The sequence below is a fragment of the Pituophis catenifer genome, unplaced genomic scaffold (genome assembly GCF_029215685.1).
Source record: "Pituophis catenifer annectens isolate HBS135680 unplaced genomic scaffold, rPitCat1.0.hap2 SCAF_7, whole genome shotgun sequence".
Taxonomy (NCBI): domain Eukaryota; kingdom Metazoa; phylum Chordata; class Lepidosauria; order Squamata; family Colubridae; genus Pituophis; species Pituophis catenifer.
The window spans coordinates 8,125,545-8,150,092 of record NW_027256887.1 but is presented as its reverse complement, the minus strand read 5'-3'; the positions used below and the strand labels follow the sequence as shown (position 1 = coordinate 8,150,092).

The 24,548-nt window shown below is 44.0% G+C and overlaps 1 protein-coding gene across 1 annotated transcript in view; it reads left to right on the top strand.

The window, feature by feature from the left end:
* Window positions 1–24,548, top strand: part of ANO2 (anoctamin 2) — a 184,157-nt gene that overhangs the window by 6,307 nt on the left and 153,302 nt on the right. The window contains exons 2-3 of the mRNA XM_070946746.1: window positions 3,159–3,328; window positions 12,941–13,309. Coding sequence (XP_070802847.1) covers window positions 3,159–3,328; window positions 12,941–13,309 — 539 coding nt within the window. The remainder of the gene's footprint in view (window positions 1–3,158; window positions 3,329–12,940; window positions 13,310–24,548) is intronic.

Genomic DNA, 24,548 nt, shown 5'->3' with positions numbered 1-24,548 from the left:
GGGTCGGTGCAGCCACAGAGAACGCCCTCATCCTGGGTGCCACCAGCCGACATTGTCTGGTCGATGGCACCCGGAGGAGGGCAGTCCTATGTGCGTGCACCGGGCGGTGAGAGGCCGGTAGGAGGTGCCATGAAGGGCTTTATAAGTTAATACCAGCATCTTGAAGCGGATCTGGAGGACCACCAGCAACCAGTGCAGCTCGCGCAGGAGAGGTGTAACACGGGAGTAACGGGAAACTCCCGTAACAATCCGTGCGGCCCGCATTCTGGACCAGTTGGAGCCTCCGGGTGCACCCCAAGGGCAGCCATTTTGTCTGAAATGGCGAACCTTTTTGGCACCGAGTGCTGAAATTGGAATGCGCTGAGCACCGGTAACCCGAAGACCAAGTATGTGGCTGGTGCACATACATGTGCCGGAAACAACAAAAGAAGCTGGCAACGGTGCGTGTGCTCACAGAGAGGCCTCTGCGTGCCACCTCTGGCAGGCATGCCATAGGTTCGCCATCAAGGGTATAGGATCTCCTGCTCAAGCAGGGGGTTGGATTAGAAGACCTCCAAGATCCCTTTCAATTCTATTCTGATTGAGTGTTCTCTGGGGAAAAACCCCAGGATTTTCACTCCTATGCTGTCAGGGCCTGTGCCCCTTTTAAGCCCTGGGGAGAGAGAAAAGAAAAGGTTTTGCCCAAGGGAAATAAGCCTTAAATAAAGAAGAATTGCTGTTCTCCTCTCCTTCTCATCTCACTGGGGAATGGGAGTTGGCTGAGGCTGCCATCTTGATTATTTTTTTTTTTACCTTTCTTTCTTTCTTTCTTTCTTTCTTTCTTTCTTTCTTTCTTTCTTTCTTTCTTTCTTTCTTTCTTTCTTTCTTCATTAAAAAATAAAAAGCTATCACTCAAGAAAAAGAAACATACCCCTACCCCTCTTGCATCTCATTCCTTCCTTCTTTCCTTTTCCTTCCTTCCTTCCTTCCTTCCTTCCTTCCTTCCTTCCTTCCTTCCTTCCTTCTTTCTTTCTTCCTGAAAAAATAAAAAGCCATCACTCAAGAAAAGGAAAACGTGTTATGTATTTAATTCATTCTTTCTTTCTTTCTTTCTTTCTTTCTTTTCTTTCTTTTCTTTCTTTCTTTCTTTCTTTCTTTCTTTCTTCATTAAAAAAATAAAAAGCTGTCACTCAAGAAAAAAGAAACGTACCCCTACCCCTCTTGCATCTCCTTCCTTCCTTCTTCCTTCCTTCCCTCCCTCCTTCCTTCCTTCCTTCCTTCCTTCTTCCTTCCTTCCTTCTTTGCTTCCTTCCTTCCTTCCCTTCTTTCTTTCCTTCCTTCTCTTTCTTTCTCCTTCCTTCCTTCCTTCCTTCTTTCTTCCCTTCTTTCTTTCTTCCTTCCTTTTCTTCCTTCTCTTTCTTTCTCTCCTTCCTTCTTTCCTTCCTCCCTGCCTGCCTTCTTCTCTCCCTGCTTCCTCCCTCCCTCCCTCCATGCTTCCTTCTGTCCTCCCTCCCTCCCTCCCTGCTTTCTTCCTTCCTCCCTCCCTCTCTCCCTGCATCCATCCCTCCCTCTCTCCCTGTTTCCTTCCTTCTTTTCTTCCCTCCCTCCCTCCCTCCCTCTCTCCTTCCTTCCTTCCCTTCCTTCCTTTTGCCAAGCTTCTGCTTCTTGACTTCTTATTAAACAGCTGTGTCTCCTGGGATGCCCTATGATGTCGATATGCCCAGCTTTGTTTATAGTCTCTTAACTCAGCACAAGTGCCCAGTGAAATATGTCCCCAGGCCGTAGCATGTGGCTTTCCTGACAACTCCCCAGAGCGGCTTCTCTGGGAGGTGATGGAGACATTTCTTGGCTCTTGCCCAAGCCGAGAAACACAGCAATTTTCTAATGCCCAGGATCCATTGCTGTAGATATGAAAATTCTCATGCATCTACAACCAGGAGCCTCTCTAAAGCCTTTTTAGGGCAACTGGACATTTTAGAGTAAGCAAGGGAAGTCGTGTAGGCCCAAAACTCTGATTTGGTTTATGAACTCTGGTGGATTTGCTTTGCTTGTCGATTTGGGGGCCACCAGGGAATTTTCTGTCAGACGCAAATGGCCAGGAGCATTCACTGAGTTCAAAGCACAGAAGAGTTTATTGTTGCCACCTATACACAAGAATTTATTTATTTATTTATTTTTATGAAATTTTATTGAGTAAAGAATATATTACATTTCAAACTCTACGGTTCGGCAACGTGTAGTCATCTTGTATATTTACATATATGGAATCTAATCAATTATCTAAGTATTATACAATTTGTACGCAAATTTTGTAAAATTGAACACATAACACAGCAATAATATATAGATTTAATTAGTAATTATACATTGTCCTAATGAAAGTTAACTTTTGCATTTATTTTTCAACCACCTATACCACAAATCCCAGATCGTATAGAATTCTGAGTCTTCCTTTCCGTTTAAGACATACGTTTATCTGCACATTTCTGCACAGTCCAATACTTTATTGACTATCTGTTCCTCAGTCGGACATCCTTTCTCTTTCCAGCAACTGGCATAGGAGATATACACAAGAATTTAATTCAGGGGTTCCCAAACTTGGCAACTTTAAAACTTGTGGACTTCAACCCCACTTCCCAGCTATGCTGGCAGGGGAATTCTGGGAATTGAAGTCCACAAGTCTTAAAATTGCCAGGTTTGGAGACCACTGATCCAGTCAACTAATGGTCAGTGTTGAATTGGCGCTAGAGAATAATCAACAGAATTTATGGGAAGCGGGGGCTGGACTCAGGGCCTTTTGTTGTAATGCAAGAACTCCAAACTTATGACACCTTTAACTCCACCTTCTAGTTCAGTCTGCTCTTATGTTTTCCCACCTCAAAGGAGAACTTCTGAGTTTGTCCCTTTTCTTTTTTCATCAAAAACTCTGGGTCTGCAACCTGGCATGGATTTTGCAGTTCAAAGTGAGATTTCGATTGGAGATCCTGATTCTGTAGATCCCACCGGATCAGGATGTCTGAATGCAGATGCAGCCAATCTGTCCTCTTTGAGGATTGGTGGACACCACCAGCAGAGCCTCCTTACTGATTCCGTATCGGGTCTTTCAAATCATGATTGGGGCCTTGATTAATCAAAGTCATATTTTGAGATCCTGACTCTTCTTTACTTTTATTCCTCAGGTTTTCCTTTAACTCCCTCGTCTACTCTCCGTAAAAAAGCCATCAGGACCTCAGTGTCAAAAGAAAGCAAGAAATACCTCACTGTCCCTCAAGGCCATCCCTTTATGCTTGTTGACCAAGTCAACGGGATATCAGGACCAACTAAACACAGGAAAACCTGCAAAACTTCTGTAAGTAAAATATGATGATCACCGAGATATTTAAACTTCCCTGAAATCTGTCTAGTGTAACGGTTATGAATGAGAGCATCAAGTTTTTGTTTTTTTTTAAAAAAAGCAATTACAAAATAGGTAAAGGTTCCCCTCGCACATATGTGCCAGTCCAGGGGTCAGCAACCTGCGGCTCTGGAGCCGCATGTGGCTCTTTCACCCCTCTGCTGTGGCTCCCTGTCACTCAAAATATGCATCACAACCGCCAGTGTGCAACACCCACCGGCACATGATTTATTGAGCTTTTCAACCCTCGGTAGGCCAACCATGGATAAATCCAAGAAAAGAAAAGTTTCAGAAGAAAACAGAGGGTTTAATTCAACTACATATGCTAGTTTTGTGGCCGCTCAAGAAATAGTCAGGCACGGGAAGGGTTTTGTGGCTCCCGGTGTTTTCTTTTCTGTGGGAAACAGGTCCAAATGGCTCTTTGAGTGTTTAAGGTTGCAGACCCCTATGCTAGTCATTCCCGACTCTAGGGGGCGGTGCTCATCTCTGTTTCAAAGCCGAAGAGCCAGCGCTGTCCGAAGACGTCTCCGTGGTCATGTGGCCGGCGTGACTCAACGCCAAAGGCGCACGGAACGCTGTTACCTTCCCACCAAAGGTGATCCCTGTTTTTCTACTTGCATTTTTTTAACGTGCTTTCGAACTGCTAGGCTGGCAGAAGCTGGGACAAGTAACGGAAGCTCACCCTGTTACGCGGCACTAGGGATTCGAACCGCTGAACTGCCCGCCTTTCGATCGACAAGCTCAGCGTCTTAGCCACTGAGCCACCGCGTCCCTAATTACAAAATACACATAACTTATTATGAATAAAAAAATTGCTTAACAGTAGTTATTCCTGTTTGGTTGGATTAGTGCCTGGATTAGCACTGATGGTGTTACCTAGTGTGATTTTTGTGCCTACAATAGTCTTGCTGCAGTTAAAATACAGTAGTGGCCAAAATTGTGGAAACCTTTTGAGAAAAGTGTATTTTCTAAAACTAGCTAATAACACCACTTTTTTTTTGGAGTAGTACCATAAAATTATATATCAATGGAAAGATAATTTAATCAAGAATGTAATGCAACAACTTTTATGAAGGATTTGCCATCAGAATAGCAGTTACAGTATAAAGAGGAAAAGAGAAACAGGTTAAAAAAAAAGGAGATATACAAAAATGATCACCACGTCAGTTAATACTTAGTTGGGTAACAGTGGTGGGTTCCTCCTGGTTCGGTCCGGTTCGGCCGATCCGGTAGCGGTGATGATATGACATCACCGAACTGGTTCTCCCCCACTCACCCACCCACATTATTCTTACCTTTTATTTGGTCCCACCCCCAATCTATTGCTGCCTCCTGAGTCCCAGCTGACGACTAGAGGGAAAAAAACTGTTTCAACTCTTGCCGCGGGGCTTCAAAGGGCCGTCCTACAGCTGATCAGTGTTAAAAGCAAACAAATGAGTCGGGTCGTAAGTGCGAGGATTGGTCGTAAGTGCGAGGACCTTCCAGAAATGACTCTGACCAGCTAGCCACGCCCACCTAGTCACATGACCCCCAAGCCACATCCACAAAATAAGCCACGCCCACAGAACCGGTAGTAAAAAAATTTAGAACGCACCCCTGTTGGGTAACCTTTAGCATGAATGACGGCCTTACAACGTCTTCCCGTGGAGTGAACCAAGTCTTTTAGTTCTGCAGCTGTTAGAATGTGAAACCAAGATTGAATGATTGCATCTATTAACTGGGTTTTATTGCTGGGTCGCTTCTGACTAACAAGTTTCTTTAGTCAGCTGCTCCATTGATTTTCAATTGGGTGAAGGTCTGGGCTATTTCCAGAAGTGGTAGGTTGCTACCGGTTCACCCCAGAACGGGCGAACCGGTAGTGGCGGGAGGCTCCGCCCACCTGCCAGGACATTTATGCACATGCGCAGTGAGTACCCGCACACTCGTGAACAAACCAGTAGTGACCGAAATTGCAACCCACTACTGATCAATCTATAACTTCTCCACCTCAATTACCCCGAAAGAATAAAAATGAGTAGCACTTTGCCACAAAGGAGATGCCTTCTTAGCGGTCCTTACTCATTGTGCTAACCCCCACCGTGGGATTTAGCAGACAAAAGTTCCACGGAGTCTTTTCCCAATAAGGATTCCAGAACTACCATCCCATCCTTTGTTATCCTTATCTCCATTGAGACTGGGACCACCTGGCCCTTTTCTGCAGGCTCAAGGCGATCATCTCTGCGGGCTCTGAAAGTTTCTCTCTCAGTGGTTGCACCTGCTTCTTTCTCCCTGGAGTTACTATGGCGACCTCTCCGATGGCAGCTCCTGGAATGAATCCACTGGGGAAGCCGAGATCACGAAGAAGCACAACAGCTTCAGTAACTTCTTTGCAAACTGCAAAGCTGGTTGTGTTTTTGTTCCTTGCGGTTCGCCGTGCAGCTTTCTCGTTTTAACTATCCACATAGAGAGAAAGAACTTGGCTGATGGATTTCCCAAGGTTTCTTCCTAGATCTGCAAGTAGGAAATGGTGATGCCAGTGGCTGGGATGTACCCTGCCTCTCCCCATTTGGAAAGGTAGATTGGAAATTTCAGACTAGGATTTCCCGCTCTGGCAGGAATGGACCCAGAGAGTCTGCGTGGATTGCCAGTAAGTACAACATAGAAATGACACTACGAGGACATGTAAAAATACTGTGAAAGATTTGACTGGCGCAGAATAAATTACAAAATAATCTCTAACGATGTTAGCCACAGTTCTGCCATGAATAGAAGATTGAAATTATAGAGCCTCATAGAATAACAAGAGTTGGAATAGAATAGAATAGAATAGAATAGAATAGAATAGAATAGAATAGAATAGAATAGAATAGAATAGAATAGAATAGAATAGAATTCTTTATTGGCCAAGTGTGATTGGACACACAAGGAATTTGTCTTAGGTGTATATGCTCTCAGAGTACATAAAGAGAATAAAATACGCTCGTCAAGAATAAAAAAGATGCAACACTTAGTGACAGTCAAGGTTGCTAATAAGCTATTAAATCGTACTAGGAAACAAATAAAAACAATATAATTGAAAGATACAAGCAACATGGTTATAGTAATAAGTGGGAAGAGATAGATACTAGTAAGGAAGAGAAGATTAATAGTACTGCAAACTTAGTGATAGCCAAGGTTACTAATAAGCTATAAGCTATTAAATCGTACTAGGAAACAGATAAAAACAATATAAATTGAGATACATAAACGACATGGTTATAGTAATAAGTGGGAAGAGACAGATACTAGTAAGGAAGAGAAGAATAATAGCAAAAAATTTACTAAGCAAGTCTTAGTAAATTATTTGACAGTGTTGTGGGAATTAATTGTTAAGCAGAGTGATGGCGTTCAGGAAAAAACTGTCCTTGTGTCTGGTTGTTTTGGTGTGTCGTCTTTTTGAGGGTAGATGTTGAAACTTCAAGGTCTTCTAGTTCAAACTCCTGCTTGATCAGGAGAGTCTATATCATTTTAGACAAATGGCTGTCCTGTCTCTTCTTGAAAGCCCTCCGGTGATGGGGTACCCGCCATTTCTGAAGGAAAATCAACAAATCAACTCAAATGTCCTTTCTTTTCCCCAATCATGAAGAAGAAGAAAAATACATTTTGTGTCTTGCGTGAAACCTTCCATTCCTAGCTGGCCACAATTCTGTGCAAATCACTGCGGTTGGTTCCAGATTTTTGTGTATGTGTGGCTTGCAAATTTCTTCGGCAAATGTAAAGAACTGGAAATGTGTTTTCTTTCTACGATCAGCACCAAATCCTGCGGTTTGTTTTTTTTTTCCCTTAGTTGTGCAATCTGTACAAACCTGGACATCGGTAGCTCCCTTGTCCTACAAATCTTTACATCTGAGCGAAGGGTACCACTTGATTAATTGGGTATTTTATAGTCAAATCTTTTTTTAAAAAAATTTGATTTATATGCCGCCCCTTTCTGGAGACTTAGGGTGGCTTACAATGCGTTAAGCAATAGCCTTCATAATTTTGTATATTTATACAAAGTCAGCTTATTGCCCCCACAAACAGGGTCCTCAATTTACCCACCTTAGAAAGGATGGAAGGCTGAGTCGACCTTGAGCCTGGTGAGATTTGAACTTACAGTAATTGCAGAAAAAAACAAACGAAAAAGTGGGGAAAGGATGGAAGGCATCATAAGAGGGCCATCCAGAGTCATCGGGTACAAATAAATTTCATAATATATAAAATAAAATAAATAAATAACGGGACAGTGGAATTCTATCTGCTGTGAAGAGACGATAAGGTAGGCTAACATCTTGTGCTTTGCACAGTTACCTAGAATTATGTAAGAACATAGGGCTGGATGGGATCTTGGAGGTCTTCTGGTCCAGCCCTCTGTTCAAACAACAGATCCTATTCCATTCCAGACAATGGTTGTCCGATCTTTTCTTGAAAACCTCTAGTGATGGAGCACCCACAAACAAAGCTATTCTATTGATTAATTGTTCTCGGTGTTGGGAAGTTTCTCCTTAGTTCCAGGTTGGTGGATGTTCTGATGATGTTCCATCTATTGCTTCTTGTCCTGTCCTCAGGTGCTTTGGAGAATAGGTGGATCCCTTCTTCTCTGTGATAGCCCCTCAAATACTGGAAGACTTTTATCATATCATGTACCCCCAATCCTTCTCTTTGATAGACTTAGACATACCCTGTGTCCCCCAAAATAAGACATCCCCTGATAATAAGCCCAATCGGGCTTTTGAGCGCGTGGCAATAAGGCCAAGTGCTTATTTCAGGGTTCAAAAAATGTAAGATAGGGTCTTATTTTCAGGAAAACATGGTACCTAGTTCCCTCAATCGTTCAGTTTAGTTTCCAGATCTCTTATCATCTTTGTTGTTCTTCTCGGCACTCCTGACATCAGATTAAACGTATATATATAAGCATCTTCTGCAAAGTAATGCTATGAAAAGTAAAATTACAATCAGAATAGAGCTGAAAGGGACTTTCAGGAGAACCTATACCATTTCAGCCAAGTCACTGTCCAGTCTCTTCTTAAAAATCTCCAGTGATGAAGCACCCACAATTTCTGAAGGCAAGACATTCCACTGGTTAATTGTCCTCACCGTTAGGAAGTTTCTCCTTAATTCCAGGTTGCTTCTCTCCTTGATTAGTTTCCTTCCATCATTTCTTGTTCTTGCCCTCTGATGCTTTGGAAAATAAATCGATCCCTTCCTCTTTGTGGCAGCCTCTCAAATACTCGGATATGGCTATCATGCCACCCCCACCCCCTCCAGTCCTTCTTTTCTCTAGACTAGCCAAACCCAAATCTTGCAACCGTTCTTCATACGTTTTAGTCTCCAGGCCTTTGATCCTCTTGGTTGATCTTCTTTGCACTTTTTCCAAAGTCTCAACATCTTTGTTACAGACATAGCTTTGAAAACTGGATTACTTTTGATGGAGCATCCAGATTTCTATAATGGCAGACTGAAAAGAATAGAAAGAAAGTTAAAAACAAGGAAAAAACAAATCTGAGGAAATGCAAATATATATACCAGGATGGATAGATTGAGAGATCGAGAGATTGAGAGATTGAGAAATCGAGAGATCGAGAGATCGAGAGACAGATAGAGAGATAGAGAAATAGAGAAATAGAGAAATAGAGAAATAGAGAGATAGAGAGATAGAGAGGTAGTGGTAGAGGTAGAGGTAGATGGTAGAGAGATAGAGAGATAGAGAGAGATACTATCGATCTCTCTCTCTCTCTCTCTCTCTCCCATCTACACTACATCTAGTGGTAGAGATAGATGATAGAGATAGAGAGAGATAGAGAGATAGAGAGATAGAGAGATAGAGAGATAGAGAGATAGAGAGATAGAGAGATAGAGGTAGTGGTAGAGGTAGATGGTAGAGATAGATAGATAGATAGATAGATAGATAGATAGATAGATAGATAGAAAGATAGAGAGGTAGAGGTAGAGGTAGAGGTAGAGAGACTGAGACCGAGACCGAGACCAAGTTAGAGATAGAGATAGAGATAGAGATAGAGATAGAGATAGAGATAGAGATAGAGATAGATAGAGATAGAGATAGAGATAGAGATAGAGATAGAGATAGAGATAGAGAAAGAGATAGAGATAGAGATAGAGATAGAGATAGAGATAGAGATAGAGATAGAGATAGAGAAAGAGATGATAGAGATAGAGATAGAGATAGAGATAGAGATAGAGATAGAGATAGATAGAGATAGAGATAGAGATAGAGATAGAGACAGAGACAGAGACAGAGACAGAGATAGAGATAGAGCAGGTTGTCTTTTAATTGGGCCCGAGTCTATTAAGGGAAAGCTTTGGAGGCATTTAAAAGAAGAGACAGTGGGATCTTGGCATATGTCTCATGCAAAAGGAATTCTGTATTTCACAAGGCACGTTTGTTATTTATTTATTTATTTTTTACAAAAATGAAAAAAAGATCACATTAAACTACCTGCTTATTTGCATGCTGTTGCTAAGCTGGGCTTTCTAAGGAAGACTTGTTTTCAAATCGATGCCTCCCAAGACAATAACACTGTAACCCCCTATTCCCTTGTTCTTGTGGAGAGTTCTCAGCAGCTGAAGCATTGTTGTCTTGGAACTCAGATAGAGAAACATACCATAACTTTTCTCCCTGGAGTTAACCACATACAGATAGTCCTCAATGTCTGACCCATTCATTTAATGATCAAACTTACAATGGCGCAAAATTACCCAGCCTCCTATAGAGGAAGTCCCTGATTTATGACAGCTCATTTAGTGACCGTTCAGAGTTCCAATGGCACTAAAAAAATGTGACTTACAGTAGTGGCCAAAACTGTGGAAACCTTTTGGGAAAAGTGTAATTTTTGAGGTTTGATGGCTAATAACACCACAATTTTTTTGGAGTTTCAAGATAATCCTATTCCACTGTTGGAATGGCCTGGAAATATCCCAGACCTTAACCAATTGAAAATCTATGGAGCTGACTAAAGAAACTTGTTAGTCAGAAGCGACCCAGCCATAAAACCCAGTTAATAGAAGCCATCATTCCATCTTGGTTTCACATTAGAACAGCTGCAGAACTAAAAGACTTGGTTCCCTCCATGGGAAGACGTTGTAAGGCCATCATTCATACTAAAGGTTACCCAACTAAAGATTAACTGACATGGTGAGAATTTTTGTCTATCTCGTTTTTTCTATGGTGATAATTTTTGCATATCTCGTTTTTTCTACATGTTTCACTTTTCTTCTTTATATTGTAACTGCTATTCTGATAGCAAATCCTTCATAAAAGTTAATTACATTCTTGATTAAATCATCTTTCCATTGATATATAATTTCATAGTTCTACTCCAAAAAAACAGTGGAGTTATTAGCTAGTTTTAGAAAATACACTTTTCCCAAAAAGGTTTCCACAATTTTGCCCACTACTGTACGTATGTCTCGATTGACAGCAGAAATGTTGGGCTCAATTGCGATGATAAACCAAGGATACCTGTATCAAATATTTGCCGTATTAAGATGGAGAGCAGATGAAATGGCTTCTCAGAGTCATGCTCTCCAAAATGTCCTTCCCAGGACTCCTTAGTTAGCTGAAACACTTTGTTATGTACTGTCCTCAATGACTGAATCACAGAATAATAGAGTTGGAAGGAACCTTGGAGGTCCTCCAGCCCAACCCCTTGCTCAGGTTGTTCAATGACTGTTCAGTCTCTTCTTAAAAACCTCCATTGATGAAGCGCCCACAACTTCTGGAGGCGAGCTGTTCCACTGGTTAATTGTCCTCACTGTTAGGAAATTTCTCCTTAATTCCAAGTTGCTCCACTCCTTGATTAGTTTCCATCCCTTGTTTCTTGTCTTGCCTTTGGAAAATAAATTGTCCCCTCTTCTTTGTGGCAGCCACTCAAATATTGTAAGACTGAAAACCAAATCATCTCGCTGTATTCACACAGTCTAACTTCTTAAGGAAACTATGTTTTGGCCCAGTGATACAAGCCGTTGGGCGCACACACACCAATATGTTGTGGATTACTTGACATTGATAGGACACGTATATGAAACGTAAGGAAGACAATGCTGGTTTATTAATTGAACGTCAGCTGATTGTTGTTGTTGTTCGTTGCGAAGTCATGTCTGACCCATCGTGACCCCATGGACAACGTTCCTCCAGGCTTTCCTGTCCTCTACCATCCTCTGGAGTCCATTTAAGCTCACGCCGACTGCTTCAGTGACTCCATTCAGCCACCTCGTTCTCTGCCGTCCCCTTCTTCTTTTGCCCTCAATCATTCCCAGCATTAGGCTCTTCTCCAGGGAGTCCTTCCTTCTCATTAGGTGGCCAAAGTATTTGAGTTTCCTCTTCAGGATCTGGCCTTCTAAAGAGCAGTCAGGGTTGATCTCCTCTAGGACTGACCTGTTGGATGGCCTTGCAGTCCAAGGGACTCGCAGGCTTCTTCTCCAGCACCAGAGTTCAAAGGCCTCAATTCTTTGGTGCTCAGCCTTCCTTATAGTCCAACTTTCACAGCCATACATTGCAACTGGGAAAACCATAGCCTTGACTATACGCACTTTTGTTGGCAGGGTGATGTCTCTGCTTTCTTTGTATGCTGTCTAGATTTGCCATAGCTTTCCTCCCCAGGAGCAATCGTCTTTTAATTTCTTTGCTGCAGTCCCCATGTATGGTGATCTTGGAGCCCAGGAAAATAAAATCTGTCACTACCTCCATTTCTTCCCCATCTATTTGCCAGGAATTGAAATGGCTGGATGCCCTGATCTTAGTTTTCTTAATGTTGAGTTTCAAGCCAACGTTTGAACTCTCCTTCTTCACCTAAAGAGGCTCTTTAGTTCCTCTATCAAAAACAGTCAAAAAACAGAGTCAGGACTGCCATTATTTCTTTAAATAAATACCAAACGAGGTGGAACACTGCTAATCAGCCGACTCCTAGATTCTATGTTCATTGTATATAAACAATACTTTGCAACTTAAAAAAAAAAAAACCCTGCATATTTGATGGTTTCCAAGACTACTGGAACACTGAATGTTGATTTTCAGTTGTGTGTATATATGTTTGGAGAGAAACTGATTAAATCCTTGAATACCTAAGGATGTATAGGAGCTTAAGAGGGTTAAGAGAATGAGGATGTCTTTTATATTTTTATTTTTATTGCTAAGTGGAAAAAGCAAAGGGAATCTAAGTTAAGCTACATGAGGAGAGGAGAACGTATAATAAACATGAGCTTCCTCCAACCTCAGTGTTCTTTTGTTCTTTTGTTCTTTTTTGTTCTTTATTTTTTAGAGGGTGGGGCTTGCCTTCTTTGCACACCAGTCTGGGATTATATCGCTCGATCGTCCAAAATTATTTACTCTGTCAAATGCCTTGGTGCCCAAAGCTTGTGAAATCAAAGCCTCCTGCGTGGTTTTAATCCGAGTCCCATCTGCTCCGTTCCTTCAAATGCAACCGTTAATACAGATTCTCTGCCCATCCGGCACACTCTCTCTTTTTTTTCCCCTGGTTTTACAAGTAGGAAGCGCGAGATTGGTTCTGTTCGTCACATCTTTTGCTGAATGCTTTCTGCTTCTTCTTCCAGGTGATTAACAACTATGTGGATGGGGCTCAGTCTGGTGTCTCAGAAAGTCCATCGCCGTCACCCGGAGGGATGCATTTCCGAGACAGCAAGAGGAAAGTAGACTACGTCTTAGTCTACCACTATCGAAAACATTCCACGGATCACGTTGGAGATTCTCAAGGCCCCTTACATAGGCCGGGCTCTTTGGCGATTATTTCTAATGGGGAGACCGCCAAAAGCCAGCAGAAGCAACAGGAAGGATCTACTCCAGAAGCCCAGGTCATCGATGTCGCTCCACAGGACGCTTTGGAGGTTGCAAAAGAGGAGCAGAGGGAGGAGTTTGAACGCAACCTGGTGGAAGCTGGTTTGGAGTTAGAAAAGGAAGTGGAGGTAAGAGAAACTGAACAGTGTGGGTTCGGTTTTCTCGTCATTGACAGTTTCTTTGCTGCTGTCTTGTGCATGTAATTGTCCTGCTGTAGCCATACAAAGAATGTCTGACAGATTCATATCATTTCCCCCATTTCAAAACAAAGAGAACACATTATGGCTGTGATGGCGAAGCTATGGCACGCAGGGCCATCTTTCCGGGTACGCGAGCTGTCGCCCAACTCACCTGTAGTTGCACATGTGCACACCCCTCAGCTGGTGTTCGGGTCTCTAGTGTGCATGCACACAATTCTGGAGACCCAGCTGGTCTTCGGAGCTCTCCTGTGCACGCGTGCACTTTTGCGCATGCGCGCTTGAGTACCTGCACGCATCATGTGCATTCGCAGATGGTGTTCACGCGTGTGCATTGCGCACGCAAAAGCCGTGCGCATGTGCGGACGGTGCAATTGTGCACACAGTGCACGGGGCAGGCAAAAGCTGTGCGCATGCACAAAGGTGCAATTGCGCACGCAGCTCACAAGGGGGGGGAGCTGTGCGAAAGCCACATGCCTGCGCAGATAGTGCGGTTGCACATACAGGGCACAAGGGGGGCTGCGAAAGCCATGCAGATGTGCAGATGGTGTGATTGCGCGCCATCTGCACATACCTGTTTGGGGAAGGAGCCGCGCGTAAGCGAAGCTCATACCTGTTTGGCACTCGGTGAGTTAAAGGTTCGCCACCACTGCATTATGGGGTCTTCGGTGCTCTCTGAGCTTGGTGGTTCTCTTGTAAACATTTCATGACCCAACTAGGTAACCTTATCATTACGCTAATGGATGTTACCTAGTTGGGTCATGAGACGTCTTCAAGAAAACCACCAGGTTCAGAGAGCACTAAGGATCCCACAGTTCAACCCTGAGAGAAATGGAGCGTGTGGGAAGGGGATCAGCTTCCTTTGTTCTTTGTTTACTGATTCTGCTGAATTGCAGATCTGGATAGGCCTCAATCGGCCTTCCTTAATCTGGCCAGTTGCTAAGAGAATCCCCTTTGCCTCTAAGCCCAGCAAGGCAGCTGGTGCAACAGAGGGGACCCTATTAAACTGTGCGTGGCTGCAGCCTCCGAGACGCAACCCAAAAGGGCAGATGTCCTCATCAGATGGAGATGCATTCTGGTTGCCACCGTAGGAGAGATAGTCCTGTCTCAGGCCAGTTGCTCCATGCGCTTGTCCTCTCAGCTGGAGCACCAAGATAAATAGAAATCTGGGCCATGCGTCACACGAAAACATGCAGCTTGTTTTGGTCTGGCTCAAGGTTTTGAATAAAGGTATTTTATTAAAGCTAAAGGGAGGCAGTGGCTCAGTGGCTAAGACGTCAAGCTTGTTGATTGAAAGGTCGGCAATTCAGCGGTTCGAATCCCTAGTGCCGCCTAACGGGGTGAGCTCCCGTTACTTGTCCCAGCTTCTGCCAACCTAGCAGTTCGAAAGCAGGTAAAAAATGCAAGTAGAAAAAATAGGGACCACCTTTGGTGGGAAGGGAACAGCGTTCCATGCGCCTTTGGCGTTGAGTCATGCCGGCTACATGACCACGGAGACGTCTTCGGACAGCGCTGGCTCTTTGGCTTTGAAACGGAGATGAGCACCGCCCCCTAGAGTCGGGAACGACTAGCACATATGTGCGAGGGGAACCTTTACCTTTACCTTATTAAAGCTAAGGGTAGCTTAGTGCAACGTGCAGACCAGTCAAAGACAGAGAACCGTTCTTTGCTTTTAAAAAGCTGAGGCTGATAGCTCACTCTTGTGCATGTTGTCTTTCTGAGAAGCTCTTCACAGGACCTTTGAGTACGCCAAAACAATATAACCGGAGACTCCACTGATTAAAAACAAAACAAAGCATGTGTGTATACAATGGAAAAAAAAATGAAATTTGTTATATCAACCCAGCCTCTTGCTAAACCTTTCCAGTCTAGAGACAATGCCTGTCCCCCGGGCTTCATCCTGAGAAACCTTCAGGGACCTGAAGTATCTGAATATTAGACTTACATCTGAACTTTCCCCAGTGGATCCAGCCACAAACCCTAGTGCTCTTGAAAAACCCAGCTTGTAACATAAATGAGCAAAAATTGAACGTGAATAGGAGAAGAAAACGCATCAGAATGGCCGCATATTCCTTTTGTTGTTCTTAGTTGCTAAGTCGTGTCCGACCCATCGTGACCCCATGGACAACGCTCCTCCAGGCCTTCCTGTCCTCTACCAACCCCTGGAGTCCATTTAAGTTCACGCTGACTGCTTCAGTGACCATATCAGAGGATCATTGAATCATAGGGACCTTGGAGGTCTTCTAGTCCAACCCCCTGCCAAGGCAGGAGTCTTATGCTATCATGGACAAATGGTTGTCCAGTCTTCTCTTGAAAACCTCCGGTGATGGAGCACCTCCAACTCCAGGAGACAAGATGTTCCACTGATTGATTATTCTCACTGTTAGGAAATTCCTTCTTAGTTCCAGGTTGGATCTCCTTTTGACGACTTTCTGCTCATAACTTCTTCTCCTACCCATAGGTGCTATGAGTATAAATTGACTCCTTCTTCCCTGTGACATCCCTTCAAGTATTGAAATACAGCGTTTCTCTCTCTTTGTTAAGCTTTTTGTTGATAGTTGCGAAGTCATGTCTGACCCATCGCGACCCCACGGACAGTGTTCCTCCAGGCTTTCCTGTCCTCTGCCATCCCCCGGAGACCATTTAAGCTCACGCCTACTGCTTCAGTGACTCCATCCATCACCTCGTTCTCTGCCGTCCCCTTCTTCTTTTGCCTTCAATCTTTCCCAGCAATAGGCTCTTCTCCAGTGAGTCCGTCCTTCTCATTAGATGGTCAAAGTATTTGAGTTTCATCTTCAGGATCTGACCTTCTAAAGAGCAGTCAGGGTTAATCTTCTCTAGGACTGACCGGTTGGATGGCCTTGCAGTCCAAGGGACTTGCAGGAGTCTTCTCCAGCACCAGAGTTCAAAGGCCTCCATTCTTTGGCATTCAGCCTTCCTTATGGTCCAACTTTCACTGCCATACATTGCAACTGGGAAAACCATAGCCTTGACTATACGCACTTTTGTTGGCAGGTGATGTCTCTGCTTTTTAATTGGCAGGGTGATGTCTCTGTCTAGAATTGCCATATTCCTATTCCTATTCTGAGGCTAGGTTTGGCTCTTTTTACCAGCTTTGTCAGATGCTAAACCCACCTCTTTCAGGACAGCTGGACAGCAGGACAGCAGGACAGCTGGGACTCCATCTAGAACAGCGGTTCTCAACCTGGGGGTCGCGACCCCTTTGGTGGTCGAACGGCCATTTCACAGGGGTCGCCAAAGCCCTCTCTTGCCCCCCCAGTCCTCGAATTTACGACTGTCCTCACATTTTACGTTTTTTGCCCTATCTTATACCATGTTGAAGAGAAGCAGTTGTGAAATGAGTGACATGGTTGTTAAGAATGCTGCACAGGCATAAATATGAGGAGGGTCATAAGTGTGAGGACCAGTCAAAAGTGCGAGGACCGGTCAGAAATGACTTTTTTCAGCCCTCTGAGTAGTCCCTATACACATAGCCATGGCCACCCGGTCACCTGACCAGCTAGCCATGCCCCACCCAGTCACATGACCTCCAAGCCACACCCACAAAATAAGCCACTCCCACAGAACCGGTAGTAAAAAAAATTAGAACCCACCCCTGGTTGGGGGTCACCACAACATGAGGAACTGTATTAAAGGGTCGCGGCATTAGGAAGGTTGAGAACTACTGATCTAGAGCCTCCCTTGACAAATGCACTACACTTAATCTCCTATTTGTGTTATTTCTCAACCCTCTGGAATCAGTGTGGATAGGGGACAAGCATTTTGAAGGAATGGGGTCTTTCTCTCAGCCTAAAAATTATTTCCTAGCGAGACTGTTCTTACAGCATGACCAAGCTACAACGGTACAATCAGAAGAGCATTTTTGTAGATCAGAGTTGAACTGTGAAGGGTCCTTGATGTTCTCTGAGCTTGATTGTTTTCTTACCGACATTTCATTATCCAGACATCATCAGTGCTGAGAAGGAGTAAGGTTCGGTCTCTGCTTATACACAAGTGGCTTGCCTTGTCGGTGGGAGTAGTCCTTGATTAGGCTGTTGTTTACTCTTCGCTTGTTTCTCTGAGAAACTTACTTCATTGGGGTATTGTTTACTGCTTGATTGTTGGTCCAGTATTAATTAATTAATTTATTTATTGGTTCGATTTATATGCCGCCCTTCTCCGGAGACTCAGGGCGGCTTACAATGCGTTAAGCAATAGCCTTCATACTTTTGTATATACCTGCTTAACAGGGCTTTTGCCCCCTCTCCCCAAGCAGTGTTCTTTTTTATACAAAGTCAGCTTATTGCCCCCACAATCCGGGTCCTCATTTTACCTACCTCGGAAGGATGGAAGGCTGAGTCAACCTTGAGCCTGGTGAGATTTGAACTCGCAGTAATTGCAGGCAGCTGGCCTGCAGTTATTAATCTTGGTGTTAATCTCTGCTTATCTAGATGTTGATTGATGGCCAGGAGATGTTCCTCTGTGTTCCTATAGCTACCATGGTTTTACTAGATTCGTAAATCCCCAGTGGGTAAAAAGATGTTGAGACTCTGGAAAGAGTGCAGAGAAGAGCAACAAAGATGATTAGGGGAGGATTGGAGGATAAAACATACAAAGAACAGATGCAGGATTCGGGTATGTCTAGTTTGAATGAAAAGGAGGACTGGGGGAGACATGATAGCAGTGTTCCAATAGCTATGGGGCTGCCCCAAAGAAGAGGGAGTCAAGCTACTCTCCAAAGCACCTGAAAACAATTGGAAACTTAATCATGGAATCATGGAGAAATCTGTCAGTGAGAACAATTGACCAGTGGAACAGCTTTGCCTTCAGAGGTTGTGGGTGCTTCATCACTGGAGGTCTTCAAGAAGAGACTGGGCAGCCACTTGTCTGAAACAGTATAGGCCTGGGTCTCCTGTCTGAGCAGACTAGATGACCTCCAAGTTCCCATGCAGCTCTGCTATTCCCTCTCTGTGTGTGTTTGTGAATCTGTGGGGTTTCTTGCTTGAGCAGGGGGTTGGACTGGATGACCTCCCAGGTCCCTCCCAGCTCTGCTATTCTGTGTATGTGAATCCGTGGGGGTCTCCTGCTTGACTAGGGGGTTGGGCTGGATGACCTCCCAGGTCCCTCCCAGCTCTGCTCTTCCCTCTCTCTGTGTGTATGTGGATCCATGGGTTCTCCTGCTTGAGCAGGGGGTTGGACTGAATGACCTCCCAGGTCCCTCCCAGCTCTGCTATTCCCTCTCTGTGTGTGTATGTGAATTCGTGGGGGTCTCCTGCTTGAGGAGGGGGTTGGACTGGATGACCTCCAAGGTCCCTCCCAGCTCTGCTCTTCCCTCTCTCTGTGTGTATGTGAATCTGTGGGGGTCTCCTGCTTGAGCAGGGGGTTGGATTGGATGACCTCCCAGGTCCCTCCCAGCTCTGCTATTCTCTCTCTCTCTGTGTGTATGTGGATCCGTGGGGTTGGGCTAGATGACCTCCAAGGTCCCTCCCCTTGAGCAGGGGGTTGGGCTAGATGACCTCCCAGGTCCCTCCCAGCTCTGTTCCTCTGCATTCTGGCCAGTCAATAAATGTCACCACAATCTCTGTAGAAATTAAACAGCTTCTCTCTTATCCCTGGAGGATGTAGGTATTCTTCTCTCGCCAACGGCAACCAGTTCTTGAAAATGTCGCACATCAAAACAAAAGGCTGTTTGTGGAAAGGGGGCAAGCAGCTGGCCGTGTCTTTTGTTTATGAAACGTTTGGGCTGCCCTGATCCCTTACGAGTCTGAAAAGACAACCCTAAGATACCTCAAAATACAGATAGTCCTCGACGTACGACCCCAATTCAGTCCGAAATTTCTGCCGCTCATGTAAGATGAGTTTTGACCCCATTTGATGATCTTTCTGGCCACGGTTGCTAAGTGAATCACCGCAGTTGATAAATCATTAACCTGGTTGTTAAGTGAATCTGGCCTCCCCCATGGACTTTGCTTGTCAGAAGGTCGCATAAGGGGATCACGTGACCCCCCTGGGATGCTACAACCGTCATAAATACGAGTCAGTTGATAAGCATCCCAATTTTATTCAGGATGCTACAATGGCAGTAAATGTGGAAAACGGTCATAAATCATTTTTTCAGCACTCTTACAACTTTGAAAAGCCACTAAATGAACTGTTGTAAGTTAAGGACTAACTGTACAGAAATCATCAAGCATACAGAATCACAGAAACAGAAGAACGGAGTTGGGAGGGACCTCGGAGGTCTTCTAGTCCAACCCCCCTGCTCAAGCAGGAGACCCTGTACCATTCCAGACAGATGGCTCTCCAGTCTCTTCTTAAAAGCCTCCAGTGATGGAGCACCCACAACTTCCAGTGGCAAGTCGTTCCACTGGTTAATTGTCCTCACTGTTAGGAAGTTTCTCCTTTCTTCTAAGTTGCTTCTCTTCTTGATTAATTTCTATTCATTGCTTCTTGTCTTGCCTTCAGGACGAAGAGCTATTGGAGAATAGCTTGACCCAGGGGGAAAAAAAAATGTGGGGGACCAAAGAACAACCAGGAGATTTGAAGAGTGGGGATTTGAGTTTTTGGGCAAGATGTTAGATTGACAGGTGGGGCTCTTAAGATTGTCTGTGTGTTTGTTTATTGGGCACATAGCCCAGAGCAGACAGACTTACAACCCTGTTTCCCCTAAAATAAGACTCAATCGGAAAATAAGCCCTAGTATGATTTTTTTATTATTATTTGATTTATATGCCGCCCTTCTCTGGAGACTCAGGGCAGCTTACAATGCGTTAAGCAATAGCCTTCATACTTTTGTATATTTTTACAAAGTCAGCTTATTGCCCCCACAACTGGGTCCTCAATTTACCTACCATAGAAAGGATGGGAGGCTGAGTTAACCTTGAGCCTGGCAAGATTCGAACTTACTAATTGCAGACAGCTGGAGTTAAATTACAATGCATTAGTCTGCTGAGCTATCCAGACTCCTTTTCAGGGTGCTCGTAATATAAGCCATACCCCAAAAATAAGCCCCAGTTAAGATCGTCAGCCAGATGGATGCATTTACCGTGTTTCCCCGAAAATAAGAACCTGTCTTATATTTTTTTGAACCTCGAAATAAGCGCTTGTTCTTATTTTTGGGGAGGTCTTATTATTTTGGGGTGCATGGAGCAAGATGGGGCTCCTCTTGCTGTCTTACCTGATTTCCAGCTTTGTCTCCCTAACCCTAACCAGAAGAAATGGCGGCGACCGGCCGCGCATGCGTTTAAATATTTTTGGGAAGGGCTTATTATCCAGGGAGGTCTTATTTTCGAGGAAGCACAGCAGTACCGTATTTCCCCAAAAATAAAACCTAACTGGAAAATAAACCCTAAGGTGTCTTTTGGAGCAAAAATTAATATAAAACCCAGTTTTATTTTGGGGAAAACACAGAACTTAGTGGTTGAAGTCACAATGCTTAACTGGCAGCTCCATTGCAATAATATAGAATATAGCGGTGGTGAATGTAAAATTTGTTACTACCTGTTCGGTGGGCGTGGCTTCATGGGGGGTAATGTGACTGGGTGGGCATGGCCAACTTTTTTTTTTTTTTTTACTTTTAAAAGCATTTTTTCTACAACTTTAAAAGATTGCAGAAAAAAAATGCTTTTAAAAGCCTCTGACGATCAGGCAACTCAGCTGGGATCGTCAGAGGCTTTTAAAAGCATTTTTTTTAAAAGCCTCTGACGATCCCAGCTGAGCTGCATGATCATCAGAGGCTTTTTTTTTTACTTTTAAAAGCATTTTTCAGCGGGGGGGGGGGGTGCAGGGATTTTTACTACTGGTTCTCCGAACCACCCACTGCCATCGCTACCGGATCGGGCGATCCGGTCCAAACCGGGAGTATTTCACCCCTGGAATATAGGTAGTTTCGGGTGCAACTATGGGATTTTTCAGGTTTTCTGAGGTCCAGAACAGATTGTGGGGGATAAGGGGCTGAGGGGGCAAGTAGAAGGTTTTCAAGGAAATTTAATAAGAGGACAAACAAATGGAACTTAAAGTTTGCCAGCAGAACAGAATGAGCACCAAGGGAGAAAGGGTAATAGCTGTTAAATAGTGGCATTATCCGCTCTGTTGGAGTCATGGAGGAAATGTCCTTTGCAGGGCATTCATACTGTGACCCAGTGATTAATCTTCTTTTTTGGCAAGAGGGACCTCCTCTTACTCACCCCAGAGATCAAAATACACCAGAGATTTGTTCTCAATCCTTCCTCATCTGGGGACTGATCTGCACCAAGCCCTTTTCACCAACGTGTTGCCGAAAGAATAACTCTGCCACAATTTCCTCACAACCTCACCTTCTTTTCTGCTCCCTCAGTCGCTGCTGATATTTTACTGTATTCTAAACGGGACCACAGGAAGGCCTTCAGAAGACAGTAGAACAGTTTTTTTTTATTTTTATTTCTCGTAAACACATTTACACGTACTTATTTATTTATTTTTATTTATTTTTAGATTTTTTTTACTACCGCCCTTCTCCAGCAGGACTCAGGGCGGTGAACAGCCGAGATAAAACAGAGCATACAAAATTTAAAAAAAAAACAGTTTAAAAGGTAATTAAATAATTTCGGCCCACAATTTAAAACAACCCAATTAAAACCAATTTCAAATTAAAACCGAACGGATGGGATCAAGCCAAATACAGTCATTTCTATCGGTTTTCATTCGTCTTTTCTTTTAAATTTCATTTTTCATTTTTACTTTTTCGGGGCTGCTCTTTTACCCTTTACCTTTATTCCAACCTCTCTTCTTCTCCTCCCCTTCCCTTCCTTTCTCTTTCTCCTCCTACTTCCTTCGTTCTTCTTTTTTTGGAAAAAAAAAGAAGAAGACGACGACAGTAGAACAGAATAGAATAGAATGAAGTCTATACAACCTTGTATTTCTGACTAGGTAAATCTAGGTAGTACAGTGGTCTAAAGCACCCTGTTATTAAGACCAGCTGCCTGCAATTACTGCAGGTTCGAATCTCGCCAGGCTCAAGGTTGACTCAGCCTTCCATCCTTTCTAAGGTAGGTAAATTGAGGACCCAGTTGTGGGGGCAATAAGCTGACTTTCTATAAATATACAAAAAGAATGAAGGCTATTGCTTAGCGCATTGTAAGCCGCCCTGAGTCTCTGGAGAAGGGCGGCATATAAATCAAATTAAAAAAAAAAAAATCTGCAAGTTGAAAGTACCCTTATCTTCAAATTGCCAAGGTTGACAAATACTGTGATGGAGAGAAAAATAGAATTGAAAATCTTCAGACCTTGCTATATTGTCAGATAGTCACGTTGCTAGATAACCTGAGGATGCTCAGAAGGCTTCTGTTCAGTGGTGGGTTTCAAATTTTTTTTACTACCGGTTCTGTGGGCGTGGCTTGGTGGGCGTGGCAGGGGAAGGTTACTGCAAAATCTCCATTTCCTCCTGATCAGCTGGGACTCGGGAGGCAGAGAATAGATGGGGGCAGGGCCAGTCAGAATTTTTACTACCGGTTCTCCGAACTACTCGAAATTTCCGCTACCGGTTCTGCAGAACTGGCCAGAACCTGCTGAAACCCACCTCAGCTTCTGTTGATGTGTTTTGCTTGTATCACAGGAATAACAGACTAACAGAATTGGAAGGGTTCTTGGAGGTCTTCTAGTCCAACCACCTGCACAAGCAGGAGACCCTGTACCATTCCAGACAGATGGCTGTCCAGTCTCTTCTTAAAAGCCTCCAGTGATGGAGCACCCACAACTTCTGGTGGCAAGCTGTTCCACTGGCTAATTGTTCTCACTGTCAGGAAATTTCTCCTTAGTTCTAAGTTGCTTCTCTCTTTAATTTCCACCCATTGCTTCTTGTTCTACCCTCAGGTGCTTTGGAGAATAGTTTGACTCCCTCTTCTTTGTGTCAACCCCTGAGATATTGGAACACTGCTATCATGTCTCACCATGTCCATCTTTTCATTAAACTAGACATACCCAGTTCCTGCAACCTTTTCGTCATATGTTTTAGCCTCCAGACCCCTAATCATCTTTGTGGCTCTTCTCTGCACTCTTTCTAGAGTCTCAACATCTTTTTTACATCATGGCGACCAAAACTGATTGCAATATTCCAACTATGGCCTTACCAAGGCATTATAAAGTGGTATTAACACTTCTGCCCAATCTTTTCTTAAAAACCTCCAGTGATGGAGAAACCCACAATTTCCAGAGGCTAGCCCTTCCACTGTTTTATTGTTCTGTCAGGAAATTTCTCCTTAGTACTGAGTTGGATATCACTTTGATAAGTTTCCACCCATTGCTTCTTGTCCTGCCTTCAGGTGCTTTGGAGAATAGCTTGACTCCCTCTACTTTGTGGCAGCCCCTGAGATATTGGAACACTGCTCTCCTGTCACCCCATGTCCTCCTTTTCATTAAACTAGACATACCCAGTTGCTGTCTTGATTTGTGTGAGCTGGACTGTAAGGAGTGAAAGCATGCTGCGGCTAATAATGCTTTATCAGCTGACTAAAGGTAGGATAGAGTTTGGGGTTACCATCTTCACTCGTTACTTATCCCAGCTCCTGCCCACCTAGCAGTTCAAAAACATTTGGGGTTACCGTCTTCACCCATTACTGGCCCCAGCTCCTGCTTACCTAGCAGTTCGAAAGCATGTGAATGCAAATAGATAAATAGGTACCACTTTGGTGGGAAGGTAACAGTGTTCTGTGGGCCTCAACCAGTGGTGAAATCCAAATTGCTTTACTACTGGTTCTGTGGGCGTGGCTTGGTGGGCGTGGCAGGGGAAGGATACTGCAAAATCTCCATTCCCACTCCACTCCAGGGGAAGGATACTGCAAAATCCCCATTCCCACCCCATTCTGGGGCCAGCCAGAGGTGGTATTTGCCGGTTCTCCGAACTACTCAAAATTTCCGCTACCGGTTCTCCAAACTGTTCAAAATTTCCGCTACCAGTTCTCCAGAACCTGTCAGAATCTGCTGGATTTCACCCCTGGCCTCAACATATAGTCATGCTGGCCACATGACCATGGAAGTAACTACAGACAACACTGACTCCCTCGGCTAAGAAACAGAGATGAGCACTGTCCCTAACTGGCGCCAGACATGACTGGAAAAGAAGAAACCTTTAACTTTACACTACAACATCTGAATATCTTTTTCCAGGCCTTCATGGCTGATCTATCAAGCGTTA